Source organism: Phasianus colchicus, chromosome 19 (assembly GCF_987193195.1).
Source record: "Phasianus colchicus chromosome 19, bPhaCol1.hap1.1, whole genome shotgun sequence".
NCBI classification, from domain to species: domain Eukaryota; kingdom Metazoa; phylum Chordata; class Aves; order Galliformes; family Phasianidae; genus Phasianus; species Phasianus colchicus.
In genome coordinates, this window is record NC_143454.1 from 4520745 (window position 1) to 4547795 (window position 27051).

General features: G+C 44.9%; 1 protein-coding gene across 1 annotated transcript in view; it reads left to right on the forward strand.

The window, feature by feature from the left end:
• Nucleotides 1-27051, forward strand: part of CACNA1B (calcium voltage-gated channel subunit alpha1 B) — a 260232-nt gene that overhangs the window by 147926 nt on the left and 85255 nt on the right. Inside the window, exons 13-19 of the mRNA XM_090121688.1 lie at nucleotides 768-977; nucleotides 8560-8672; nucleotides 11136-11248; nucleotides 13702-13833; nucleotides 14285-14357; nucleotides 18372-18489; nucleotides 23327-23394. Of these exons, the coding sequence (XP_089977814.1) occupies nucleotides 768-977; nucleotides 8560-8672; nucleotides 11136-11248; nucleotides 13702-13833; nucleotides 14285-14357; nucleotides 18372-18489; nucleotides 23327-23394 (827 nt within the window). The remainder of the gene's footprint in view (nucleotides 1-767; nucleotides 978-8559; nucleotides 8673-11135; nucleotides 11249-13701; nucleotides 13834-14284; nucleotides 14358-18371; nucleotides 18490-23326; nucleotides 23395-27051) is intronic.

Here is a 27051-nt window from a genome sequence, read left to right on the forward strand (position 1 = left end):
AGAAGAACTCCCACGGATGCATGTGCTCTGCACTGACCAGAGATTGCTTTTCCATCACTCCTTTCGACGGTGCTTCTACCTCAGGGGGAGAGCTTACATTAGGAATTGTTTCCTCCGTCAGCTCGCTATTATTAAAACATTTGATTCTCTTCCAGGATTTCAGAGCAGACTTGAAATGTAGCTGATAAAGGCAGAATGGATACAAATGAGAAGCTGTGCCCAAAACATGATGCATGGAGGCAGATTGAGCCCTCTGCTGCAGAGAAATGTGAAGTCAGAGTAAAATAAGGAGGCTCAGTATGGTAACAAGGGCTTGGCTGTGCCTGATGCTCTGAGTGGGGATGTAGGGACCTGCTGGCAGCTGCACAGCTCCAAGGGGATGTGCTCCATGCACATCCACCATGCCCAACCCAACCCAACCCACCACCATGCCCAACACCTTGTTGCTGCAGTGACTTGGGATCCTAAAGGTTATGAGTTCAGCTGGGACGTTCAGACTAGCTTTAGGGAGTTGGGAGCCCCCTTCCTACTGATGGTGGAACTGAGTATTAAGCCATGAAGTTCTAAAATCTCAGCCTTCATCCCTTGCAAAGTCATTGCAAGTGAGATGCCTGTGCTCAGTCTGTTCTCAGTGTGCCCAGCTTTGTGCTCAGCCTGGTGCTCAGCCTGGTGCTCAGGAGCAGGTCTGTGTGCCCATGGGCATCCTCTGGCCTTTCTCCTGCCTGGATGTGCTGTGGTGACTCTTCTTTCTATGCCTAACTGCCCAGGGTCTCCTTTTGCCCGTGCCAGTTTGAAGAGTGGGAAAAATGAGAGCTCATCCTACTTCAGGAGGAAAGAGAAAATGTTCCGCTTCTTCATCCGGCGCATGGTGAAAGCCCAGAGCTTCTACTGGATCGTGCTCTGTGTGGTTGCCCTCAACACGCTCTGCGTCGCCATGGTGCACTATGATCAGCCAGAGAAACTCACCACTGCTCTGTGTGAGTACCAGGGGCTTCTCCTGCACCTTTCCTCTCTGGGTCTTGTGTTTTGGCTGCTCGCAGCACTGGTGTCGCATCCTCATGAGGTCTGTTTGTGGCTTCCTAGGTCTCTCTAGAGTAGGGTGGCAAATGCATTAATGAATTGCTCTAGTAGGTTTGTTGAGTCATATTTCATTGAGTCATGTTTTCATTGAGTCTTTCAGAAAAAGACTACATCAGTAGTCTCATCTCATGGTTTGGGGTGATGTGGGAATGTGATCTTAAACTGTACCCAAAACTCAACCATGTGATTCAACCATGTGTTGGTCTGGTGATGTCAGAGGGGGGTTTGCTCTGTCGGAGGAACTGCAGAATTTGTGCTACTTTGCAGCTGATCTGCATCCATGGGTATTTCTGTTGTGGACAAATCCAAAGCTCTGTCAGTGCTGGGATGACTGTAAGTGCCACCACCAAGGCTACCTGGGAGGAAAAACCATCTGTATGTGTATACAGAGTCATATGCTAATTTATTGCACTCTTAGCAATTACTTCTATATTCCTTAACTGGTTGCAACTTTACGAAAGAGCTTTTTTGATAATTGTGTCTTCCTTAAATAAACGGATAAACCTCAGGATGCCCTTCTGTGAAAGTACATGGAGTAGCAATACAAATAATACCGTAGAGTGGATTTATTACACTTGTGATAAAGCTTTATTTTTAGTTTGTTTCCTGTGGTCGCCCATCAGTATGAGGCTTCAGATAGTTACGGGTTCTTTTGAGGTATAATTTGTTATTTTTTAATTATTATTATTTTTTTTAATTGCCAATAGTTCTGTCTCGTGATAGAAAATCAGTGGATGCCCGTTGTGGTGTTATGCTGAGGTTGCAGAGTTGCTCATGAAGCCTTTTGTTAAAAAAAGGAGTATGGTGAATTGAGCTTTTATTTTAATGAAGATTGCAGGCTGTGACTACTGGAAATGGAAAATTTGTTTGAATATATTAGGTCAGAATGGGATAACACTGAGAGTGGGACTCCATGAGCTTTGCTTTGGGAAGGCAGGGGGTGGAAGGTTTGTTTCTGGAAGGCAGAGCCATAAAATCAGCCATCTCTGAGTCTGTCAAACAGCCAGAAACACATCTTTATTCAGATGGGGCAAGTTGAGAATATGAGTAAAACTTCTAAAGTGAGAAAAAAGTCTAGGGGAAAAAATATTTCAAACAGTCTGAATTAATAAGCGTGGCTTAGATCATTAAAGTTACTTATCTAGCTAATTTTCATTGATTTCTATATAAATTACATACTCAAAATATTTCTAGACCCACATCTTCAGGTCTTATAATAATGTATAAAGGAGCAAACTTTTGAAGTTTTTCTTTTATAGGGCTACGGGGTCAGGAATACTAGCTGCTCTGACTTCAAAAAGCACCCTATTAATGTTTGCTGAAATATTTAATACTGACAGGTAACTGAAGTTATAATGAAATGCGTGAGGAGGACAGAAGCTCCTTTCAACTGTTTCTCTTGCAAGATTTGGACTGAAAAGACAGACCACACAGAGAAATCAGTCTCACTTTTTCATTTCCCAGATTTAACATTGAAAAGCTAGATTGGCAGAGTAATTAGCAGTGTAAAGCTTTGGATTTCCTTTTGAATTAGGACTAAATATCTGGAAAAAAGTAACACTTTAAGTCTTTCAGCTTAAAAAGGAAGAGTACGGATTTCCAAGCTCTCTTTTGGGAACACCTTATGCAGTAACATTTCTAAGAGGACATTAAGAAAGTTGTGAGCCAGCAACTTCTGCTTGATGTTCACCTGGGAGCTGCTAGGGTTGCTTGTGTTGATTATAATGAAATTCCCTCCAGGTGGGAATTGTATTTGGTACAGCAGCCATTAATTAGGCTCCCAACCAACCTCAGCTGCAGACAGGAAGAAGGGAAAGTTGAAATTGTGTTGTGCCTCGAATCAGGGACTGGGGTGGGTTTATCTTTCAGGAGCTGTGAAATTTTCCTCATGTTCAACTTGTGAATTACATTCAGAAAAATGTGGGTGGTATACTTGAATTTCTTGATGCTAGGATGCTGCTGCCTGGAGAAGTCGTGGGTGCTCCAAAGGGTTGGATGGGGCCTTGGGCAGTCTGATCTGATGTCTGATTTAAGGGTTGGCAACCCTGCCCATGGGACCAGGTTGAAACTGGATGGTCTTTGAGGTTCCTTCCAACCCAAGACATTCTAGGATTCAATGATACTACCCACCCAAGAGCAAGTGTTACTATTGAGTTGTTCTCAACTTCATGGGGATGTTACTGTTTTTTTGGCACAACCTTTTCTGCTAATCTAAAGTTTATTGTTGAATACAAGGAATTTTATGCCCTAAGGTACGCTGGGCCACGTGTGGACTAACTGGTTTTCTCAGTATTGCTTTCATGGTAAGACTGGGCTTGACTCCTCTCCCTCCTGTGTACATTGACCACAGCCATCCTCGTTAACCCGGCACCAAACACATTTGTGAACAAGCCCATCTGCAGTTCAGCTCTTGAGGAGTGCTCCTTGAAAGCACTCTCCTGCCCAAGGCTCGTTCACAAATCCTTTAGATACAGGCAGAACAGGATATTACAAAAACCAGTGGATTTTAAATAGCTTCTGGAAGCACTTGGCCAAATCCTTTAACCGTACAAGTGACACAGTTTAGGAGTGGCTTTAGAGTTAATCCATGGTGAGGGAGTTTCACTGCAGAGGAGCAGGGCTTGGCTGGTGGGATGCAGAGTGATCGAAGCAGCCAATGCTAACGAAGTTGTTCCATGGAAGGTGCTCGGAAATGGGCCAACGAGGAGCTGTGTGAGCTGTGGCAGAAGGAGAGGAGTGTGGTGAAGTCTGAGAAGATCTGTTAAACCCTGCAACTCTACCAAGCACCTCTAATTCAATTATGCCTGTCCCTCTGGGGGAAAGTTTAATTACGTTACAAATTAATTTTACTTAAAGAACGGTGGGTTAAAGCCTTGCAGGTATGCATTGATTTATTTTTCCTGTGGTCTTTTCTTTTAACTTTTCTGCTGTCGAATTGTTCTGATTAGCTTTCTCTACTTGATATTCCATGTTGCTGCAACTGCTTTGAAAAGGGAACAGTAGGAGCTTTACAGAGGGGCTTGGAATTTATTTAGTCTTATTGTAAGAGCTGGCTATTCACCCTGATGAGAAATTTCTGGTATTCTTGAGGTATGGTGAATAACAGGACATACCTCATGCTTTTGTGGTTATCTCCAAATTAAATTGGAAGTTTTCCTTCCCTGTATGGGAAGGACTCCAGTGCCTTACACTGCAGTAAGTTATCTTATACTGCACAACCATACATGGCATGTGCCTTTCCCCAGAGCATGGGCTATCAATTAAGCAAGTTTCAGTTCCCTGTAGAAGGCTATTGCCCATAAAGTGTGCCACGGCCATTTGTTTGCACTTATTTCCACCAAGAGAATTCTGACAGAAAAGAACTCTCTAATCTAGCAGAGACAAGCATCACTTGAAGTCTAGTTGCAGAAAAAACGCATCTTCATCAGTAAGGACATCAAAACATAAAATCTGTAATGTGGGCACGCAGTTTAGATCACAGAGTCATGGAGTGGTTGGGTTGGAAGTAACCTTAAAGATCATTCAGTCCTGACCCCTGTCGTGGGCTGGTTGCCCCCTAGCAGATCAGGCTGCCCAGGGCCCCATCCAGCCTGGCCTTGGGCACTTCCAGGGGTGAGGGACCTGGAGCTCCCTGGCATCCCCAAATCAGGTTTTAGGAACTGTGGTGAGAAGGATTTTGGATTAAATCAGTAAGTTTTCACCTGGGAGGAGGGAGCCTTCTCACCAGACTTCTCTTTGCTTATGGCTGCCCTCCATGAAGCAACTCTCTCTGGATTTCTCTCGCTAATCCTGTGGGGATCTTCAGCTTGCTTCTCAGTTTGTCTAAGAATGAGTTCTATAATGCCTCCATTCTGAATAGCACAATATCGGAAAGCAGTGTTTTAGACACTACAGCTTGAGAACAGCTTCGCAGTGCTGTGCTGTGTTGAACCCCGTGTTTGATGCAATTATGCCTTGTTGATGATATTGTGTTTGCCTTTGAAGTAGATAGCCAGCTCCCTCTGGATATAAATATGCAGCATGTGTGGTTGCAAAGAAAAGGCTTTCTCAAATGAGCATATTTATTTATGTCTGCTGAACATTTCATGTCTGCCTTGTCAGAGGGAGAAGTTGTAATTCACTGAGGTTCTCCTCCTGGTTGTACAAAGAGAAAGAGAAAAGGAAACAGAAGTGGCAGGCTTGAACCTGCTCTTAATGACACCAGACTTGGATTGATCCAGGGCAGAAATTGAATTAATCCATTGGTGATTGACAAAAAAGAGCCGCTGAATATCTAAGTCAAAAGTTTGGGGCAAAAAGATACTAGCTTGGCCTTTGCCAATGGCAGAAATTTTTAATTAAATAAGAATCTTAATATCAAACTTTTTAACTAAAATTTCATTACAAAATGCTTCTTTTTAAGGCAGATTAAATTACTTGTGGGGTCTGAACACCAGGAGGTCCAAACAACAAAATTGCATTTTCAATTAAATGGGCAGGGCCACGTCAGAAGGAATCACGTCTCTGATCCGTCAGCTGGAGAAGCTGATTCACTCTGAGTGAATTCCTTGTGTCCAAGGAACTCACCATGTTCATGTTTTCCTCCATCCCCTGTCCTCCCATTGCTGTGGTGTGTGATGAAATACAGCTATCCTGCCTGTTTTGAGCTCTGCTCCAGATGGAAGTCAACAGTTGTGAAAGGATGAGATGGGTTCTTCTTTCAAGGGTGACAGAAGGAAGTTGTTTCTTGGATACTTTGAGTTTCCTGTATTTTTATATCAAATATTGTTTGAATCTCTTTTACTTTGGCCTTTTGCTGGCTGATTTTCTCTCATAATAATCTGTGTGTGAGCATAGGATGTATCAGTCCAACTATGAAACATCGCACTGGATAATGCCTATTTTTTTTTGTTCACGCTTCAGTGGATGGATGATGGAATATTAATCCTTGTTTCCTTCCTCTTTTCCCTTCTTATGAAATGACTGCCATTATTTTGGCGAAGTGCACTGAGACCTGATGGTGAAAATTGCAATTAAAATTCTACCTAGTATTTTCATTATTTTGTGAAAGAATACTGGGCCTGCCTGAAAGCTAATTGGGTCTGGTGGATAAATAGGATGAGAAACTCCCTATGAAGGGGAGACACAAAAAATATGTGAAGGCTGTGCAGTGCTTTCTGTTGGCCTGCTCTGCAACCTGTTGCAAAGGTTCTAAGTTTGGGCTGCCAGCATGGCCACCAGTTTCAACGCATGGGTTTGACGTCAGTCTTCACGACAGGGGCACTTTGCATTGAAGTCATTCAAATAAACACCATGCTGAGTTCTACTGAGCGTGAAACCTACGACACAAGAGGTAACTTCCCAGCAAGGGAACAACTCCGTAAACAGCATAAACACTGCTGCAAGATTTCCCTCTGGGCTAATGAGTAGAATAGGTGACAGGAACAGCATCAATTCTTCCTCACCCTGGGAAGATGCATCTGCTTTGCTAAGGGAGTTTTGCCTCTTGTTAATTACCATTTCCAAAGTCTACAGGATGCAGAATGGAAGTGCTGGATGGAAGTGCTGGATGGAACTTTAGAGTCAGGCTTGGAAGCTACAGTCTAAGCATCTAATTTAGAGGGCCAGCTATTAATAGTTAAGAATTTAAACATTCTTGCTATTTTGCAGTCTTTTTAATTGTGTTCAGGAAAACTTGTTACCACTGAACGTGTTGTTTTGGTTTTGCTTCAATTTTGTATTCTTATCCTGTTGTGTCTCATGTCATGCTTGAGATTTAGTTCATCTGGTCCCTTCCTTACCCTCTGCACTTGGACTGTGAGATGTATTGCCATTGTAACTGGATGATTGCCATTGGGATCCCTTGTGTTGTAAATACCTTTTTGCTGCCAGGAAGGAGAGAAGAATAGAGATATGATGTAGCAGGTGTTTCTCCAAGCAGGTTCCATGCATTAAGGGGAAGGCAGAAGTGCTGTTCCTTGATCTCCATGCCATCTTGATGCTCTGTGAGCATGAAGATCCAACCAGTGGAGCCTACCTGTTGGTAGGAAAAGGGCTGGGAAGTCTGCACACCTCACACTTTGCCATCTTATTCCTCAAGTCTAAATGCTTTGCCCTTGGCAGTCTCCTTTAAGGCTATTACTCCTAGTTTCATGGAGTCTGTTACATGGTGTACGTAGTTAATGCCCTCATGATGTTCCCTCCCTTACTGTAAATGTTGGCAGAAGTGCCCTTGTAGGCTCCCTGCTGAAGCATTAATAAAACCATTCTCATCTAGCTGATGCTTCCTGGATTTCAGTTAACATCGTGCCCATGATATTTCATGGCTTTCTTTGATTTAAAATGTAAAACCCCTTTTTATTTTTTGATAATTGAAGCTGTATTTTTCAGGCAATTGCACAAGACAAGCAGTGATGTGAGATGAACCCAGGCCAAAAGCACTTAGGAGAAATGTGCAAGGCTGAGAACTGAGCAAAACCCATGTCTAAAGGGAGCCTGCTGCTCTCCCTTCTCTTTCCCCATGCTTGTTGGCTGAAGCCATGCATTCCAGGTGTGCAAAACACCCAGGATTTGGGATTTCTTGAGTGAAACATTCCTTGCTGCAAAGTGTGTCCACTGCCACTTTGCAGTCAGCATGCACCTTTGAGAGAAGCTTGGTGCCATCTCTTTACTACTTTACTTTGTTTTGGAAGCACTGAGGGGATTTTTACCCTTTTAATATTTGTTTTTTTAAATAATATTCCATTGTTGCTGCTGCTGCTCCTTGGATTCCCAATCTAACTTTGGTAACTTATAACATCGAATGCAATGTTTCCTATAGCTTCAAGTCCTAAAAACCTGACCTGGAAATAGAAAACTCCAACTACGTTCTTTCTGCCCTTTGTTTCGTCAGGTGTGATACATTTTCCCACCAAAATCATGGCAGCTTTTTGCCTGTGATATGCGAGGCAGGAGGAAACTAAACTTGCTCTTCCAGAACTGTGGTTGTGCAGGCGTAATAGGAATCAAAGCTAACAGCAGACCCAACACCTCTGAGCCTGAGCTCACAGAGGCAGCAGCTCTGTTGGGTAAGGAGGTATTTTTATCATGAGAGGATATAAAAGCTCACACCCCACTCCCAAAATATGCACGGACGTCCCCAGCACCCATTTGCAGAACGTTATCTGTGCAATTAAATCAGACCTTTGGGAATTTCAGATCCAGAACTTTCCTTTTGAAATTCCTTTACAGAGAGATTGAGAGTATTATTTAATGCTCATATGGACCTTCCCACAATACACGTGCAACACTGACCTCCCAGCTCCTCAAGTCTGAATGCAGATCGTGTGCATATAGACATAACCATGTGAAACTCTCCTCAGGGTCGTGTTTGCTTTTGCAAAGGGATTTTCTTCCAGCAGGAGAAAGTCTGCACTGTGAAAAATGACTGCTGTTCCCTGCATGAAGAGATCTGCCCACTGAGATCTCCTGGACTAATGTCATCTCTTCTCTGGTTCCTAGATTTCGCCGAGTTTGTTTTTCTGGGTCTGTTCCTTACTGAGATGTCTTTGAAGATGTATGGACTGGGACCAAGAAATTACTTTCATTCCTCATTCAACTGCTTTGACTTTGGGGTGAGTAGGCTTCAGCGGCATGGTCCCCCTGATTGAATAGGGCTGGGCATTTCAGAGTGAGTATGGGAAGTGGTGCCGACAGGGTGTCTTTGCCAGGGAGTGCTTGTCATATAAATTAGCTGCAGGGAAACACATTAAGGCTCCCCTGGTTATCATTCCTCTTGAAGAAATGTGACAGTCAAGGGTTTCATTTCCTCGGTGAGTTATGGGCTGTTCACAGCATCAGCACCAGTAAGTGCTCTGATTAATGGGAGAGTCTCTCTCCCATTCAAATGAGGTGATTGAAAGATTAAAAAAAAAAAACAACCACACATCTTATTGCTCATCTTCCTATCATCCTTTCCATGGCCGTTACCTCAAGATACGTAGGCAGTGCTTTTCAGACACGAGTGCCCTGAAGCCTGAACACGTAATACAGGAAAGCTGTAACATGTAGTGCTGAAGTACAGACTCTACAGGTAGAGCTACCATAGTCCCTTTTTGGCAGCAGCATTGTGAAATTCCAGAGCTGAGCAGCCCTTGATATCAAACCCAAGAGCCACCTGTGTCTGAGAGGCTGAGGTTGGTTTGGCTGCATCCAATCCCTCCATGGGTGGGATGGGTGTCTATAGCAGTGGATCAGGGACATGAAATGTGCTGTGCAGACCTTTCTGTCCGCATGGCCCAGTAATGCACAGGCAACCATGGAACAAAACCAGTGCATAAATAACCTGGTTAGTGTAAGATAGCTGGTGTGGATTCTTGCATCCAGAATGCTCTGTGTTTCAAGCTAAACTTGTTCCTGCCGGTCAAGCTCAGGTGACACAGGAGCTTGACATCAATATGAGATAAATCCACCAGGCCTCTCTGCTTTCTGCCATGCTACAGTGAGTGCAGCACTGGCATTGAGCTCTGCAGAGGGTTTCCCAGGAGGTAAAGCTGTTGATATGTTCCTAATTCTCCATCCTTTAGAGAACCCACTGGGATCCTACTTCTGTCTGTGTTTTTCTCCTCACCCACCTTCCACCCCCCCAAAACTAATTTGGCTCCTGCACCCACACTGGGACATCTGAAACCAGTTTAGTCTGACAAACCATCCTGATAGAACAGTTCAAAAGCAAAGAGAGAAACAACAAAACAGAGCAACATCAGTCTTGGGAGAAACGGTCCAGCGGGGTCTCGTGTGCAACTGCCCCCAAGGGGCCCTGCTGAGATGCCAGGGAAGTTAATGATCAGTGTAATGTGTGGAGTGCCTGAGGAAAGGCTTCTGCTGATTCACGAGGGATTCCCAAGAGGGATAGGCTGTGGGAGAGGAATCTTAATTCCTTCCTTTTGTAATGGGAGCGACCGGCTGAGCAACTGCTGTTTGTTCCCCTTTTTCCACTGTGTTTCCTTGAAGCTCAGGGTGCCATGTTTCTTGCAGAGCAGCTGCAGGTCCTGCTGTGTTTTTCAAAAAACAGACAGGCTCCTGCTTGTTGAAATGGTTTGCAAGCTGCTGAGTGCCACGGCACTGTGCAGGTCCCCAGCATTGCTCTGCTGCTGCCGTGCACAAAGGCCTGAGCTGCTCCCTGGGGCTGCTCATAGCATGTTTATGGAATGCTTCATGCCATGGGACCACGGTCTGCGTGAGCTCTGAAATGCCAGCTTAATGCAGCTAATGATAGCTATCAGCAGAGAAATGCCCATCCTCTCTAATTAACCATGCAGTAACCCGTGTTGATATAATTGCCCTTTCCCGATTGTGCTTAGCCCGTTATTATTTTGTCCTTTTTATAATAGAGGATTTCAGGGGGAAAAAGGTATTTATCCCTTCAGGTTAATGCTCTGTGAACCAGCAAAAATTAGAAACAAAACCAACCCCCTTGACTGAGGACAATTTATTTTGCATAACGTGAGGCAGATGATGGATGTGCACATGAGAGACTCTTTAGGATCTCTTCATAGCCATTATCTTAATCACTCTCCCAAAGACTCAGTGGCCAGAAGTGTCTGGGCATTCAGTGAGGAGCAAACACTTGGCTGTTCTGTAGCTCTGGGATGCAGCCATAGTGCTTTTCTGATGGGATGAGGTGGATGGGGCGATGTCCCCACATCTCTGTGGGGGCTGCCTGGACCATGCAGGGTAGGCAAATGAAATATATGTACAGGTAGCGCTTACAGTTATATAAATTATAAGTTATAGTAGTGAAAAAGTCTCATGTCCTCTAATAAAGGCTATTTTGAAGTAGTTCACTTGCTAGAGAAGAAAGAAGCGAGTTCCCACTCTATCTAGTCTAGATATTGTCCCTTTTTACATCGGACTGCAGAAAGTCAGAACCAAACCCCTCTTGCATTGCTGTTGGCTAATTCACAATCTTGCAAAATTACACTGAAACCTTCATTGGAAAACCATCATAGCCCCAACTTTTGACTCTTCTTTAGCCCCCAGCAACACAAGGATCTAAGCAGAAGTTTTCCCTTCTGTAAAATGATCTCCTCTTCCAGGTCATTGTGGGAAGCATCTTTGAAGTCATCTGGGCTGCAGTGAAACCTGGCACCTCGTTTGGCATCAGCGTGCTGAGAGCTCTGCGGCTGCTGAGGATTTTCAAAGTCACCAAGTAAGTCCAGCTCCTGTTTCACTCACCTTAGGCACCGTGCAAAGTCACCCCATGGGTAAGGGAAGGAAGAGAACCGCAGGTGTAAAATTGTCCTTCCCTTGGTTGGGCAGTCTGAGCTTCTGGTAGTCAGAAGTTAGGCTGTTCCTAGGAAGTTGCACCTTTGAGGACTTTTAACAGCTTTTTCCACACCTTTCTGTGCAGATTTGTCGGTGGGGATGGGCTGGGCTTGGACTAGATGATCTTACTGGTCTTTTCCAACCTCTACAGCTCCATCAGTGCCCCATCCAGCCTGGCCTTGGCTGTCTGCAGGGATGGGGCACCAACACCTCTCTGTGCAACCTGTGCAGTGCCTCATTGCCCTTGAGTGTAAAACACTTCTTCCTTATACCCAGTCTAAATCTCCCCTCTTGTAGTTTGAAACCATTCTGCTTGGGGCAGCTGCATCCAGCTTTTCTTCGTTATTTGTTAAACTTGCTTAAAACAAGACTCTCAATAAGTACCCGCTGCCCTTATCTGCTGCTGATAGTATTTAAGGATTTAGATCTACTGAGCTGAGCTCTGGCTACCACAAGATAATAAATCCTGATGCTCAAACCACGGTGCTGACACAAATATAAGTGCGTTGCTGCTGTCTGTGCTCTGTCTGCTCTGGGGATGTCTGAGGTTTCTCTCTGGAGCCTGTAAATGTGAACATTGACTGGCGTTGGGTTGCCTCAGCTTCTCTGTTGTCTTCGTGCTCTTGTGTTGTGTTCATATGTGCTGCCGTTAGCAACAGCTGCTGTTGCAACTTGCAAATCCACCAAGAGCAATTTCTCTGTTTTAAAACAGTGCTGTGGGATGGGATGAAATATTTGGGTGCTCCTGCTGTTGTTTTTCCACCTACACCATTGCCTTCATTGACAGTAAAAGAGCAGGTTGAAGTAAGCAGGTATTTTCTGGCTATTCCCATGCATGGTTTTTGTTAGCAGGGGGATTTGCCAGTTTATATCTGATGCTAATTATCACGAAGACTCAAAATCCCTGCATGACAGTGTGCCATTGGAGGCACTGTGGGAGTGGGGAACATGAATTTCTGTAAATGTCCAGTAAAAGAAGTGGGATCTTGCCCTAAAAATGTCACTTAGTCTATCTCCACTCTAATCTTATTTATTGAAAATGGCACATTTTTAGCAATTAATTGTCAGTGGAGCTACAGAGATAAAATGTATCTGATTGTATGTTGTGCTTTTTAAAAAATTTGGACATTTTTGCAAGGTAAAATGATCTTTTTGTCTGTTGTGACTATTCAGGATTTGAGCTGGTATAGCAAAGAGCTGAAGCCTGAGGTTTAACTTGACAAAGCAATCATGAAACAGGCTGAGTGACCTCCCACTCTCAGGGCAGCAAGTCAGATTTTCACCCCACTGATGCAGAAACTCCCTTGGCCTTATTAGGGAGATTTCCCCTGGTGGAAACATCCTGATCCCAAGCAGTTGCGTTTCCCTCCACCCCCCATTTTTCATATAGAATCATAGAATGGGGCTTGGGTTGGAAGGGACCTTAAGGATCATCAATTTCCAACCCCCCCACCACAGGCCAAGGCTCCTTGCCTTTGTATTTGGCTGAAGACAATAGTCCACCTTGATTTGGAGAAGTGCTATTAGGGCTTTTGATTCCTATGGCCCAAATCAGTGTGACTGCTGATGGCAGTGCAATGTGAAAGTTAAAAGCTAAATTGCGTCAGTCCCAAAGGTGACACCAGGATGCACTAAGAAGAGCACAGCCCAAGAGGGACTAAAATTCAAAAAGGAAGACAAGGAGAGGACAGCTCAACATGTTTTCCCCTTTGTCATGTTTGAAGTTAATGGGGACCGGCAGCTGCAGAAATGTAGCCCCTTGTTATGTCCTGGTGCTCTGTAATCATTCACGGTTTGGTGTTGAGCTATTCTGGGATGAGCTGGAGCTGCTTCAGTGGGGTTAACTGTGAGATGGTGCAGGAAGCAGATTTTGCCTGAAGGCATTGCACCAAGCAGGACAAAGCCCTTGTGACCAACCACTCCATCCTCATCCTCCTCTAAGGAGAGATTTGGTTTTTTCTTTCAAAACTAAAGATATTCCACAATGAGACCAACGTATCCCCTGAAACCTGCAGTCATTGTGTTATGGACATAACTTCTCGTGGAATGGGTGCATGATCCCAGAGCACTGTGGGGCAGATTGGTCCTCGCAGCTGCAGAAGGGGAGAGGAAGAAGAGGAAAACAAAGGGAGTTTGGGAAAAATTCCTGCCTCAAAAATCCTCATTCTTGAACTCAATGTATTTTTCAGTTACAATGGCAGGGGGAGATTAAAGATGCCAGCAGTCCTTGCTGTCCATTTTTTAGAGTTATTTTTAATTAAAGAATGGATCTAATTAATTTCTAAACTGAAGACTCTTCTACCACTAATGGTTTCTGTGCTCTGATCTCCAACACAGATACTGGAACTCCCTGAGGAACCTCGTGGTCTCCTTGCTGAACTCCATGAAGTCCATCATCAGTTTGCTCTTTCTGCTGTTCCTGTTCATTGTGGTGTTTGCTCTGCTGGGGATGCAGCTCTTTGGAGGGCAGTAAGTCTAATTAATCATTATGCTTTCAGTCATTTGGAATACACTAAAGGAGAGGGGCAGCAGGGCAGGAAAGTCTGACTCCAGTGGTACATGCACCAACCTTTCTGCTGAGAAGTGGCAGACGATTTCAATTTTGACTTTACACCTATGGACTAAGGCTTCTTGGAATGGCTTGTTCTGCAAAATGGTTTTATCTTTTCATTGTTCATTTGGATTTAGGATATAATTAATTTTGATGAGCCAGTTTTTCTTCAGATCCAAATTTAGTTTCTGCTCATGGCTCTGTTAGCCATCTTCTCAATGACGTCATGTTCTCCACTGCAGTCATTGGGATGTTATGTCCAGGTGAAACCAATGTTGGTCTCTGACTCAGGTTACAGCATATTACAGGACTGCAGGAGATTTGCTTGTTCCCTTATTGCTATTGTTTTTATTTCTGACTCTTCTCTAGGTTCAATTTTAGAGACGAAACACCAACCACGAATTTCGATACTTTTCCAGCTGCCATCCTCACAGTGTTCCAGGTAAAGCCATCCCTTGTCTTGGGACAGAAAAGAAATTCTTGGGCATCTCTTACTGCTTCTGGTGAGCAGAGAGGGCTCTGATGAATTTAGGAAAGGTGAATTCCTTCTTAGGTCTTTTGGCCACATTGACATCATTAAAGATCAATGCTACCGAATTAAGGGAAGCTAGAACAGAGTATTTTTTGTTAGGTAAAGAAATATCTTGATAAAGTAGATGTTTCTGCGCTCAAAGATGTTGTGTCCATGTTCTCCTCTTCTCAAGGCCCCTGCCCACAGCTGCACACTGCAATGGTAGCATTTCATGTGGTCCACTGCATAAACCATTTGGCCAAAAATCATAGCCCATGAGGGTTGACCTGCCCCACTTCTTCCTGCAGTTGCTGTAATTTAATGAGGAGAACTGCCTGAGCTAGCTCCAGGCAGTGAGGAAGTAATGTAGCATTTTGCACTGTAATAGCTCAGGATAAGATAATGCTGGATAAGAATTACAGTCGATGGGGGAGCACATAAAGAGGCATCAGCCTTGGGCAAGTTTGTGTGATGGCAGGGGAAAGTAGCAGCTCTGAGAGATGCAATGTGCAGGTTTAAGAGGCTCATTTTGCAGCTGTTCTCTGCATGCCATTTTTAAACATTTATTTCAGGTACTGAAGTAGAGAGGTGGAGATGCACAATCCTGCTCAATGTGCAGGTAGCAGGTCCGTGGAGGGCCTCCCTTTCTTGCTAGGTGTAGCTCAAGTTAAGACTTGACCCTTATCCAAGCTTCCCCAGAGCTCAGCAAGACTTGGATTATGTTATTTTGGATTACGTTATTTCACATCCTAAAAATGAGGAGAAAGGACAGAGAGAAAGAAAAAAAGAAAAAAAAAAAAAAAAGGATTGGGTGGATGACAAGTTTTGGATTAAAAGAGAAAAACAGTCTTAAAGAAAACGCGTCCCATGACCTCTGCCTAAGCAGCTTCATATGGGCATTGCTGCTCTCCAGATGTAGAACAGGTTCCGCAGTACTTACCTTGCAGGATATTGCAAATTGTGGTAGATTAATATTTGCATAGTATTTTAGTGCTCATCAAAGGAAGGGCTTACAGAAATGGAAAGGTATTGCCACAGAGTTGGAATGGAGCCCCCGTCAGGCTCCGGATATGAGCATCTGGAGATTTCATTGCTATTTTGGTTTGGGACTACAGCTATCTCTTGAAAATACTTTGCTGAAATATTTCCTTTCTGTTCCCAAGATGAATGTCCCTGTAGTGTAGTGGTTGTTCGATGAAGGAAAACAGTGCTGATTTTATGGCATCTGTATAGAGCATCAGAGCTATGAATTAAAAACCACTGGTACCGAATTAACTCACTGACAGTTAACCTCACAGAGGCATTTCAATAACCTCTTGCTCCCAGCCAATCCCACTCCTCTCTTGAGTGGCAAATATGTTGTTGTCAACATTTCTTCAACAGAGGCTTTGGATTCTCTTTGACCAGCCAGAAGCTAGTCAAGGAGATGCTGCTCCAATAAGCAGAGTGGCATTATCCAGTGAATGTATGCGATGTAGTGAACAAACACAAGAGAGCCAGATACACCCTGCCCATCACTCACCCCTCTGCAGAGGCTTTAAGGTGGATGACCTCCTTCAGAGCCAGTCCCTTCAGAGCTCAGATTGAACATGGAGTTATAGAATCACTGAGTTTGGAAGGTTGGTCACAACCTCTGTCGTGGGACCCCCAGGATGTGTTGTGTCTACCTGGCTGAGCTCAGCATTGGATGCTCCTGAGTCCCACTGCCCCTCAATTCCCACAGAAAAGTATCACACATTTTTACCCACCTCCCAGCTCTCAAGAATAGTTTTTGTGAGCTGAATGGCAATCAGTGTATATACAAATATATATATTCACATATATAGGCATGACAAATAGCAACATGCCTCTATTGCAGCAGTCATTGAGCTGCAGGTGTTTACAACACCCATAAACACAGAGACTCTATAAAGAAGAAATACCTCTATTAACCATATGTATTCTGCTCCTGGAGGGCTGCTGCTTAAATAACTGCATGTGCTGTGAAGGAGTGGAGCCCCAGGGGCTGCTGGAGGTGAGGAGCCGAGGCAGCAGGGTGCAGCCAGACCTGAGCATCCATAAAAACAGACTTTATAGACTAGAAAGGCTTTTATTAACTCCACATGCTCTGCTCCTTGAGGGCTGCTACCTAATTGCTTGAGTAATTCCTGCAGCTGAGGAGCAATGGTGCAAACGGGGGAAGGACAGCAGGTCAAAAAGTGCATCTCACCAGGGCCTCTGAGAGCATCCCCAGCTCTGCACACAGCCTGCTGAATTTAGACCAGTTATCTCTCTGCAGCAGTTTCATGAAACTTCTTTCCTTCGTTATCTCGTTTCCTATTCAAAACATTCTGGCTGGATTTTTGAAGCCCAATTCCTGCTGGGTTTCTGTGCAGCCTGTGGTATCTGCAAGCCCTGGTCTCGTGCAGGTCACACAAATGCTCTCACCAACCCCCTTCCCATGAATGTCTGTATGAACAGCTATCACTGTATGTTCATTTCCAGACAGAAGGAGCAGTTGTAAATTCATGGGAATGATGTGAACACAAGTTTGTGAATGCTGCTTAGTGGAATTGAATGCCAGAGCTTGAAGCCCAGTCTGGTTCACACTCCCTGCTGCAAGCTGCCCAGGGCAACTCTAGTGGTGCAGATTGCTTTGGGCTTGCAATGAATTATCTGCAACCAGATACTGCATTTGGGAAACAAGTTTGTATATGCACTGTACAGCCTTGTGCCTCTTCTTGCCTTAATGCTGTCATCAGCAGCAGCCCTGCAGCAAAACGTTTTCTCTCTATCAGCAGATAGTCTGGAATTTGTAATTATTTGGAGCATACTGTATGCACATGGGATTGATTGCTTCTTCACACTGTGCTTCAGGGTGTTTTTCTGTTTCTGGTTCTGTTGTTGTTGTTGTTGTTTTCTTTTTTTTTGTACTGAACACATAGACAGCTTCCTATTTAGGTATCTGAGCTCTTAATTCCAGTGGGCATTTCTCAGTGTAATGAATGTAACTATCAGTAGGATTGGCCATAGTGGGCAGATGAAAATCTAATCTGCTGCTCTATGTTGGTGAGGAACAGGAATGGCAGGCGGCTCAGGGTAGTGCAAAGTTAGCATCTAGAGTGACAAGGCTTATTTAAGGCTTAGGTACTTCCTCTTATTAAAATGAGTTTTGTATTATTCATATTTGCTAATCAGCCTGGGGTCAGCATCCTATCCTGCAGCCAACACAGCTCTGCAAGGCTCTGCTCATGCACAAGGATGCAGGAGGAGCAGAGCCTCCTTCAAACTGCCCTTTGCTATCCTCACACACATTTGGATATTGCTTCTGCTTAAGTTTTTGGAGACTTATGGATGCCTGGTTGACTGAGGATCCTTGTGGCCTTGGGAAAAAGAACCGTCGTGGTGCAAACCTTGCAGTGGTTGTGCTAGAGGGTTTTCCATTTGGAGAAACATTCAGCTGCAGCAAGGCTGTTTGCAGCCCTGAGGGTCTGGGGAATAGTGGGTTTTCAGTAGTGGGAAGGAGTTTATGTGGCTAACCCAGTGCTTATGGACTGTGTGTTGGATCATGACTGAGCAGACTCTGAGTTGAAATGAGAGGAGGTGAAGCACTCAGGACACTGGGCTTGGATGTCAGATTTTTCTTTGGAGACATGAGCTGCACATGGAATTGTTAAAACCTGACATCTCTGAGTGACTTAGAAATGGAGATGGATTGGAAGATGTGTTGGAATGTGACTTCTAAGTGGGAGCCCATGCCAGAGGTGGAAAGCATATGCATAACCAAGAGGCAGCAGAAGAGAAAGCTATGCGTGAGCTGTGACCATCCAGGGCTGCAAGGCTGGTGTCCCACTCCACAGCCTGAGACCAGTCCAGGATTGTGTCCAATTGCCCAGCACCCCCACTTTGTACCTTCTTTATCTTCCCTTTGAGTCATTTTCTTCTCTCTTGCATTTCTCTGTGCAGATCCTGACTGGGGAGGACTGGAACGCAGTGATGTACCATGGCATAGAGTCACAGGGCGGTGTCCACTCGGGGATGTTCTCCTCCATTTACTTCATCGTCCTGACGTTGTTTGGTAACTGTATCCTTGCATACTACCTTGTTTTAGAGCCTACTGTAGGTTGCCAGAAATATCTAGCATGGTTTAATTCCTACCCAGCCCAACCATGCACTTTTTGAAACCAGACCTTTGCTGTGGCTTTGCTCCTTGTAGCACCTGAGCTAAGAGTGGTAGGCAAGTCGTTGGTGTCACACTTCTGGTGGCAATGTGAGCATGGTCTCTGTTCATTTTAATTTTCATGGGTTTAGATTAAGCACGTCCTATTTTGAGTTCATTTAGGTTGTAGGAAAAATATTTGAATTCAAGTCAAAGCAGGGCATCTGTACTTTGATTATCTTTGTGGATAGCTTACACTAAACCAAGCAGAGAAAGAGTTGAAATTGCTTTAGCACGTAAATTGGGCTTCAGTCTCTTGGTGCCATGACAGATTAACCAGCTGTGCTACTTCAAATGCTTGAAAATGTCTCCACATAATACTTAAATCATGAGTCTAAGTCTGGTATTTCGGGCTCTGGGAGTATTCGGTCCTGTTCCAAGTTCAGAAATACATCCATGAAGATGCTTTGTTTCACTTTGTCATGAAAACCTGCTGAGGGCAGTGGGAACCTGGGGCAGTGGGCCCCAAGGTGTCTGCTGGAAGTAGCTGTCACACGGAGCAAGGACTTGGAGCAGGAGGCTGTGTTTTATGTGCAATCAAGCAAAGTGATCCTCAGACCTAATGGCTGATGGGACGGGAGAGCCTGCAGAGCACAGAATTAGTGATAGCACTCTCTTTTGTGATGAAGATGCTGCTGGGCTGATGTTGCATAGCATTGCTCACGTTGGCTGGCTACATGTTCATTGGTACCAGCTGTTCACTGGTTGCAATGATAAGCTGTGCAGTGTCAAACAGCATCCTTAAGAAACAGAAACTTGAAAATGGTTGCATATACGAGGCAGTGTGGCTGGCTTGTTTGTTCTGTAAATAGGGATAATAAGGCTGAGTGTTTCTGTTCTGCTTGAGCAGCAGATGACTAGATGAGGGGAGAGCAGTGGATGTTGTGTACTTTGACTTCAGCAAGGCTTTTGATGCCGTCTCCCATAACTTCCTTGTAGGTAAGTTTAGGAAGTGTGAGATAGATGAGCAGACAGTGGGGTAAACTGAGGCTGTGCTGCCATTCAGCAGATCTGGACAGGACGGAGAGTTGGGTGATAAGGTTCAACAAGGGCAGGTGTGGAGTCCTGCACCTTGGGGGGGGAATAATGGCACGCATCAGTACAGGTTGGAGGCTGATCTGCTGGACAGGAGCTCTGCAGAGAAGGATGTGTGAGTCCTGATGGCCAGCAGGGTGACCGTGAGCCAGCAGTGGCACATGGGACATCAGATTGTGAAGCAGGTTCAGCCCTTTGCATTGCATGAAATCTCTCTGCTGGCATGAGGAGCTGTGGCAGGGAACAGCAAAGCAGGCAGCATGCAAGCTGTGTGTGTCCCACAGGGCTGTCTGTGGGGTTTGTCCCATTAATGTGCACTGCCAGAGCAATAGCAGCCAGGACACGTGAGCTGGTTCAGCAGCTACACTCAGGCACCCGCCTAAGTGTGCTCCTTCCAGAAACATGCTGCGTCTGAAAAGTGGGTCAATGGAGAGCTGGGATTGCTCTCAGTCCTCAGGGCTTGGCATTTGGAAATGAGATTAAGTCGTAATCAGGCTTGACAGCAAGGCTGAGGGGAAGAGAGAGAGACTTTTAACCTCAGAGCAGCTGAGATACAGCAGTGCTGAAGAACAGGATATTAATTCCTTTCTTGCCCCTTCACTTGAAAGGGAGGTCTTCTCCCTTGTACTTCATTTTCCTTTAACAGACACAGGGGTTGTTCACATGGATGCAGTGAGAACCTGCTCACCCCTTGCGACTGCCATGGATTCAGCCTTTGCCTCTCCTCACCATGGCCAAGAATTTACCTGAGAGGATCGGTTGCTTTCATGGATTGGAAGAGCTCTCCTGCACCACACATGATTCTATTGGCATTTAAGCACAGTGAGGGGGGGCAGTGGAGAACAAGGGGTTAAATCCTTGTGTGTTTACCACGGGAGTTGCAGCATTAAGCCCACAGATGCTCACGCTGGTATTTCAAGCAGGTTTTCAGGAAGGTCAGAGCTATCCCTGCTTCTCCGTAGTTACGGTTTGGATGCTGAGAGCAAGCAGCAGGCAGTCATTTATCTCAGGGGGAGAAAGCTGAACTGTGTGACTTACCAAGGACTTAATGTTATTCTTAGCTGTCAAAACATAAGCAGGAAGGTCTGAAAATAAAGTTCAGTTTGCCAGAAAATAGCAGAACTGCATTTTTTGCTGGAAGTAAAACAGCCATTAATGTCAATGATGCTGCAGTGTGGGGCGAAGCACAGGTGTGAGCCGTGGGTTCACCTTCCTGCTGAGAGTAGGAGGGTGCCCTGCACAGAGCAATCCTGCACTGCTGCTTAGTTTAGTTATGGATTGGCTTAATGTCAAATGTCTTTTCTTCTATAACTCGGGACTTAAACATTGCAGCCACTCTGTTTTTTTACACAGATCTCCTCCAGAAAGCTGTAAGAATATATTGTTTTATGCAATTGTAGAGGATGGGCATTGGTGATTTTGGGTCAGCTTGCAAAACCCGCTCCTTTTAAACATGAAGATCTCCTCTGCTCTTCAAACTGATGTGGGCTCTGTAATCGTTCCATTTCAGGGAGAAGCAAAGGAAGGCGCTGGCTTCTCTTGCTTTCGCTGTAGCTCATCTGCCTCTTTGAATCTATTTATATGGATGGTTGGACTTGATGAGCTTAGAGGTGTTTTCCAACCTTAATTGTTCTGTGAATCTATATTTTCAAAGCACGTTGCAAGGAAAAGATCTAGAAACATCGGTTTTCTAAGGCAAAATTCTCTTGCATTTTCAACTGCAGAGACCTCTGTGTCTGAAATGGTTCAATGGAAGCAGTGTGACTGGAGTGACAGCAGGACTTGGCTCATTTTCTTGGAAATTACACCATGCCTTTCTTCATTGTTATATGGTAAATTGATAAATTGGTGTGTTTGTGGAGGGAAAAAGGAGAAAAAAACTAAAAAATTATGAAGAAAAGCCTAAAATGAAAAGCAGCCAATGCTTGGGGCCAGGCACCCTTCCCAGGCCTGGCCACTGGCTGCCTTCTGCACTTTGCTGCAGCATATAGAGCTGTGCTCAGTGTCTGCTCAGGCTGTACAGCTTGGAGATGGAGGTTGGTTGGTGTCTGGGAATTCCCAAGCTCTGCAAAAGGGGTCGAGGGACTTTTCTGGGGGAAGAAACACTCAATTCCCCCAGAACACGGCTGCTTGATTAATCAAAACATCCCCAAACTAAAAAGAAAAACAAAACAAAATAATGCTGTTTCCAGTGGCCGATTATGTTACACGAGGCATTTTCAGCATGTGTGTAGGAGGCAGAGGTAGGAAGACAACTTTGTTATGAGACATTCCTTTCCCCCCAGCCAGGGGCTTGCAGGCATTTCCAACATCGAAGCACCAAGGGTGGCCCCTCAGCCATTCGCCAGGTAAAAGGAAATGGAGACATCTTTGCAAATGAAACTTTGATTTTGCTCCCTCTCCAGCGTGGGAGGGAGATGATCGTTCTGGTTATCATCTTTCCCTTCTTGTTCTTCATTTGCTGGGCTCAGTGGGAGCGAGGAGCTCCTGCCCCGTACCCGTCACAGTGGATACGCATCACATTTCACAGCTCTTGCTGTCCCCATGGAATCATCTGTGCACTGTAAAACCCTCTATCCCATGCTACTTGTTGTGGTGAAATCCTGATGGATGACTGGAGAAAACCCAGGAGCCCTTGTCCCGTTCCCTGCAGGATGCAGACACATCCTAAAGGACTACACACTGCTCCTACTTTCGCTGCCCCAAGCAGAGGGTTGGGTTTTGATCAGTGTTTTGGCTCTGGAGGCATTCATCTCAATGGGAATGAGAGGCCTGAAAGGTTCTCAAGTCTGATGAGGGCTCCTGAGAAGGAAAGCCAAGAAGCCTCGAGTTTTTGGGCAAGTTTTGCTCTCTGGCTGCCCTGGGAAGTCTCCTGAAGCTGTGACAATGTGATGTGGTGATGCCCAGCATGCAGCACTCACAGCCAGGGTGCTGCTGGAGCCAGGCTCATATATGGCTCTGACGAGGCCAACGGAATACAAATGCAACAGCAGTGCAATGCTTTGTGAATCACCAGAGGGTAAATAAATTAGATCAACTTAAAAGGCGTATATGCTCATATGTAGGGCAGTAGTCATAGCTTTACACAGCCATGGGGTCACCAGGCAGTGTATGGGAGCAAATGTTTTTTTTGCTTCTTGGGCATTGGTTAAGACTTGGATTTGTTTTGCTTGCTCTCACGTTGTATGCAAAGATATCTGATTTACAATTTCTTTGTGGCTGCTTTGCAACTGCTGTGCAGTTGTCACACCCCCTCTGCTGTGATAAGCCATGAGAGTTCCTCCCAATGGCACGTGGCACAGCACTGATCTCAGCTCAGCTTTTTCGTGTTGCCCAATGTCTTTATATGCTAACATGGCCTTTAAAATGGCCAATTTCCAGGAGCTACCAGTTGTTCTGTTAAGCAGGAAGGATAAATGATGGTGAAATCCCGTGTCTGTGGGTGTGTGTATCCCCTCAGAACGTGTGCTGGTGAAGTCAGGTGGGTGTCCAGCATGTGCTGGTCCTGGTGAGTTAGAAATAAAGATGACAGAGCAATGGTGCAAGGGATCCATCAGAAATATACCCGTGATTGGAAGTGGAGAAAGAAGGCTGTAGTTGTAGGAGAAGAGTAATTGTTTTTTTCTATTTGCTATGTGAAGATTTTTCCTTAGCTGCTCCCCAACAGATACACTCCTGAACGTCTTCTTGGCCATCGCCGTTGACAATCTGGCCAATGCCCAAGAGCTGACCAAGGTAAGTACGTGACTTCTGGTTCTTCAAACTTGGGCCACAGCTGCTGGACCTAAAGCAGAGATTTCCCTTCATTCTGTCTCTCTGTGTGCCAGTTTACACTGCTGTTAAGAACCCAGAGGTCTGCTCTCATTCAGTTCTGTTTGGTTCTCGAGGCTTGTTTCTGCAAACTGTTCCATTCCTTCATGCTAGGGCAGGCAGCAGGCATTGCTCACGTTGCTGCTCTGTGGAGGTGCACACACTTTTGTAGCTTTTGCTTTTTTTCAAGAGCAGAGGCGAAAGAATTAATGGGTTTTGGCTGACTCGTGTGTCTGAGGCTTCGGCGTGGGGAGTCACAGGTGGTGTGTGGCTGCCTTTGCTGTCTCATGCTGATGCTTCGTGCGTTGGGGAGTTTGAATCAAGGAATTAATATTCTCCAATCAACTCTGGAAAACAACTCGAAGAGGCCACTGTGAGTTCAAAGCCAAAATGTTGGAACCTTCCCACCTCCTACCAGGTGCAGAGCAACCAACCCAAGGCACAGCACAGGCAGAAAGCCGGGTCCTGGCATGAGCTGGAAGTGACACTCCTGCAGCTCTGCTGTGTGCTTAGATTTATACTGAGCATTCCCTATGGAAACAGCCTCTGTACGGCACAGCAAGGATTCCAATTGCTGCAGTTTGCATTTGGGATATTGCACACTTTTTGTTCCTCACTGTGGTGTGCTCGGTGATGTTCAGCAGCACTAGGCTTGGTTTGCACACCTTTGCTCTCACGAGGTGGATGTGCACAGCCCATTGCCCTACGCCAATGATTGCTGGTGCAAAAGCCCTGTGTTTACCTTAGCAGCTATATTTTACCAACTTCTGTTTGTATAGTTGGGTAATGAAGCTCATCCTATTTCTTTCTTAATCCTTATAGCACTTTCTCCTGAATATTTCAGCAGCTGACTGGAAGGGTTAGAAATCTGACTTTGTTTATGTTTATAAAGTATAATTAAATATTGATGGATTCAGAGGCATTGCAAAATCGTAAAGCTTCTTGAGAAACTTCTTTTTTTGCTTTAATTTTACTTATGATCCAAAAAAAAAAAAAAAAAAAAAAAAGTCTCTGGGAGTTTCAAAAGCAGAGGGAAAAGATTAAAGCAATTCAATTGTATAGCATACCTGGAGAATGAGAGATTTATTGCTAAGTAAATATGATCATGCAAAACCAAAAATGGCTTGGAGTTATAATTAAGTTACTCAGGAGTCAGTTGATCTCGGGAGATGTTCTTGACATTTATGCTGTAAAACTAATCAAGATCAGTGCTGCATATACTGTAGGAGAACCATAAGCAGTTTGCACCTGCCTCTATTTTGGGAAGACAGAAATCTTCCCAGGCAAACATCAGGACTGAAGCATTTTAACCAGCCTTCTCAGTTCTGGATGTGAATTTGGATTTCCTTTATTGTGACTTTGGGACATTTACTTGGTTGCCTTAGTTGAGCCCTGTGACCCATACCAGGGAGCACCAGAGCTGCAGCTGTATTTGACTTGAGCATCCAATGGCTGTTACGGAACTCAGCCTGGAGAAAAGAAGGCTGTGGGGTGACCTCATTGCAGTCTTTCAGTACCTAAAGGGAACCTAAAAACAGAAGGGGAGTCAACTCTTTGGAAGGGTAGATAACAGCAGGACGAGGGGAAATGGTTTTTAGTTGAGGGAGGGAAGATTGAGGTTGGACGTCAGGGGGAAGTTCTTTACAGAGAGAGTGGTGAGGTGCTGGAACAGCTGCCCAGAGAGGCTGTGGATGCCCCATCCATCCCTGGAGGTGTTCAAGGCCAGGTTGGATGGGGCCCTGGGCAGCCTGGCCTAGTGTTAGATGTGGAGATTGGTGGCCCTGCATGCACAAGGAGGGATGGAGCTTGATGATCCTTGAGGTCCCTTCCAACCTGGGCCATTCTATGATTCTATGAACAAATCTGTTATCCAGCCTTTGCCTCTCCATCCCTGAGTCTTTCTCCTTTCTGTGTTGGCTCTGACTTTACAGTGGCTCAAACTGTCCCAGCGCTGTTTCTACACTTCTCGGAAATATCTCCAATCCCTCTAGGCTGCTCTCTACTTTTTTTTATTTTTATTTTTTTTGCTTCTTGTTTGCTAATTCAGAGTAGACTCTGAAATTGTCCCCCAAATTTGCTTCCAATTTGCCCTTTGGTGCCACAGCATGACACAACAACCCTGCCTGCAGTGTGGGGGTTGGAGCCAGATGATCTTTGAGGTCTCCTCCAACCCAAGCCACTCTAGGATTCTCTGCCATTCTTCGTCTTGGTGTGGGAAGCTGCCATGGGTGGGTGAGCTGGGAAGCCCTCTGCCTTCCTAAAAAATACCTGAAATCCAGGAACGTCCTCTGATCTCTGCTCCATACAATCTTGGAGAAGGCTGGATAAAAACATACAGTAGAAGGGATGTGTGAATTTTACATAAAATTAGTCCAGAATTCCCCAGAAATTATAGGTTGAAGACAAGAGAGTAGCAGCCATGGAGGCTTCTCATCCAACCCAATGGAGAGGTCTTTAATTGGGTGTTAACTATGCACATAATTATTATTAGCACTGAAGCCAGGCTTTACCACGTGATAAACTATGGTTTTGATGAAGATGTAGAACTCAGCTCCTGCTTACACTTCTTTGGTCCCTATAGGCAGTGCCTTTATCAATGAGGTGATGATGGAGCTCCCAGAGGTGGCTCTAATGTCACAGTTCAGAGCTCACTTCAGTCACGCACCGTCAGCCCTGTGTGCTTCAAACAGAGCAGGATGATCCCATGCCCCCATGAGACACTGCAGCACACAGAGCAGGCAGGGAATTAATTAACATTTGTAAAGTGATCACAGATCTCTGTGTAGAAGGAGCTACAGAAATACTATTAAGCAGTCAGCTGATAAAGAGCGTGCTTGCTCTGAGTTAAGGATGGGTGCCTTTATGACAGTGAATATTTTGCTGTGTTATGGATGCACTGGGGAGCATAGAGTAGAAGCTAGAAATTTTATAAAGACAGTAAAATCTGCACCTGGTGCTTTAGGTGGACAAGAATAAAGAGCTCACCAAGAGAAGAAACAGCTTCAATATACCTGCTGAAAGAAAAACCCCAGAAGTCTCCTCTTTGGGGAATTTATTTCTCGAAATATCCACATTCTGCAGACAGCATTGATTTACAGGCTGCTTCTAAACCATCAATAAATTTACTGGAAGTCAGCCATTGAGAAATACGGACTGCTGACTTGGTGTAAGGATTCAGCAAGGCTTCTGTTGGTGGCCTGTCTCATTCTTTATTCATCCCAGTAAGAGTTTTTGTTATAGATCTGTTAATGTTTGGAAAGGAGACAGCCTGAAAGGTTTGAAATTGTAATGGCACCAGATTTTTTAATTCATTACCTATCATTTCTTTTTCCTCCTAAAGGAGAAAAGGCCTTCAGGATGGGTCCCTGAGCACTGCAGGAAGGTTGGACTAGAGGACCTTTAAGCACCCCTTCCAACTCAGACGATCCCATGATAAATCTACGTGCCTTCCTATTTCAAAGTTGCATGTCTTACTGTTATTTTTTCGTTATTTTAAACATAACTATTTCACAGTTTATCTCTGAAGGGCAGATGCAGGTCTGGGGTCCTTGACAAAGGAGCTGGTGTCTGCTCTCATCTTGA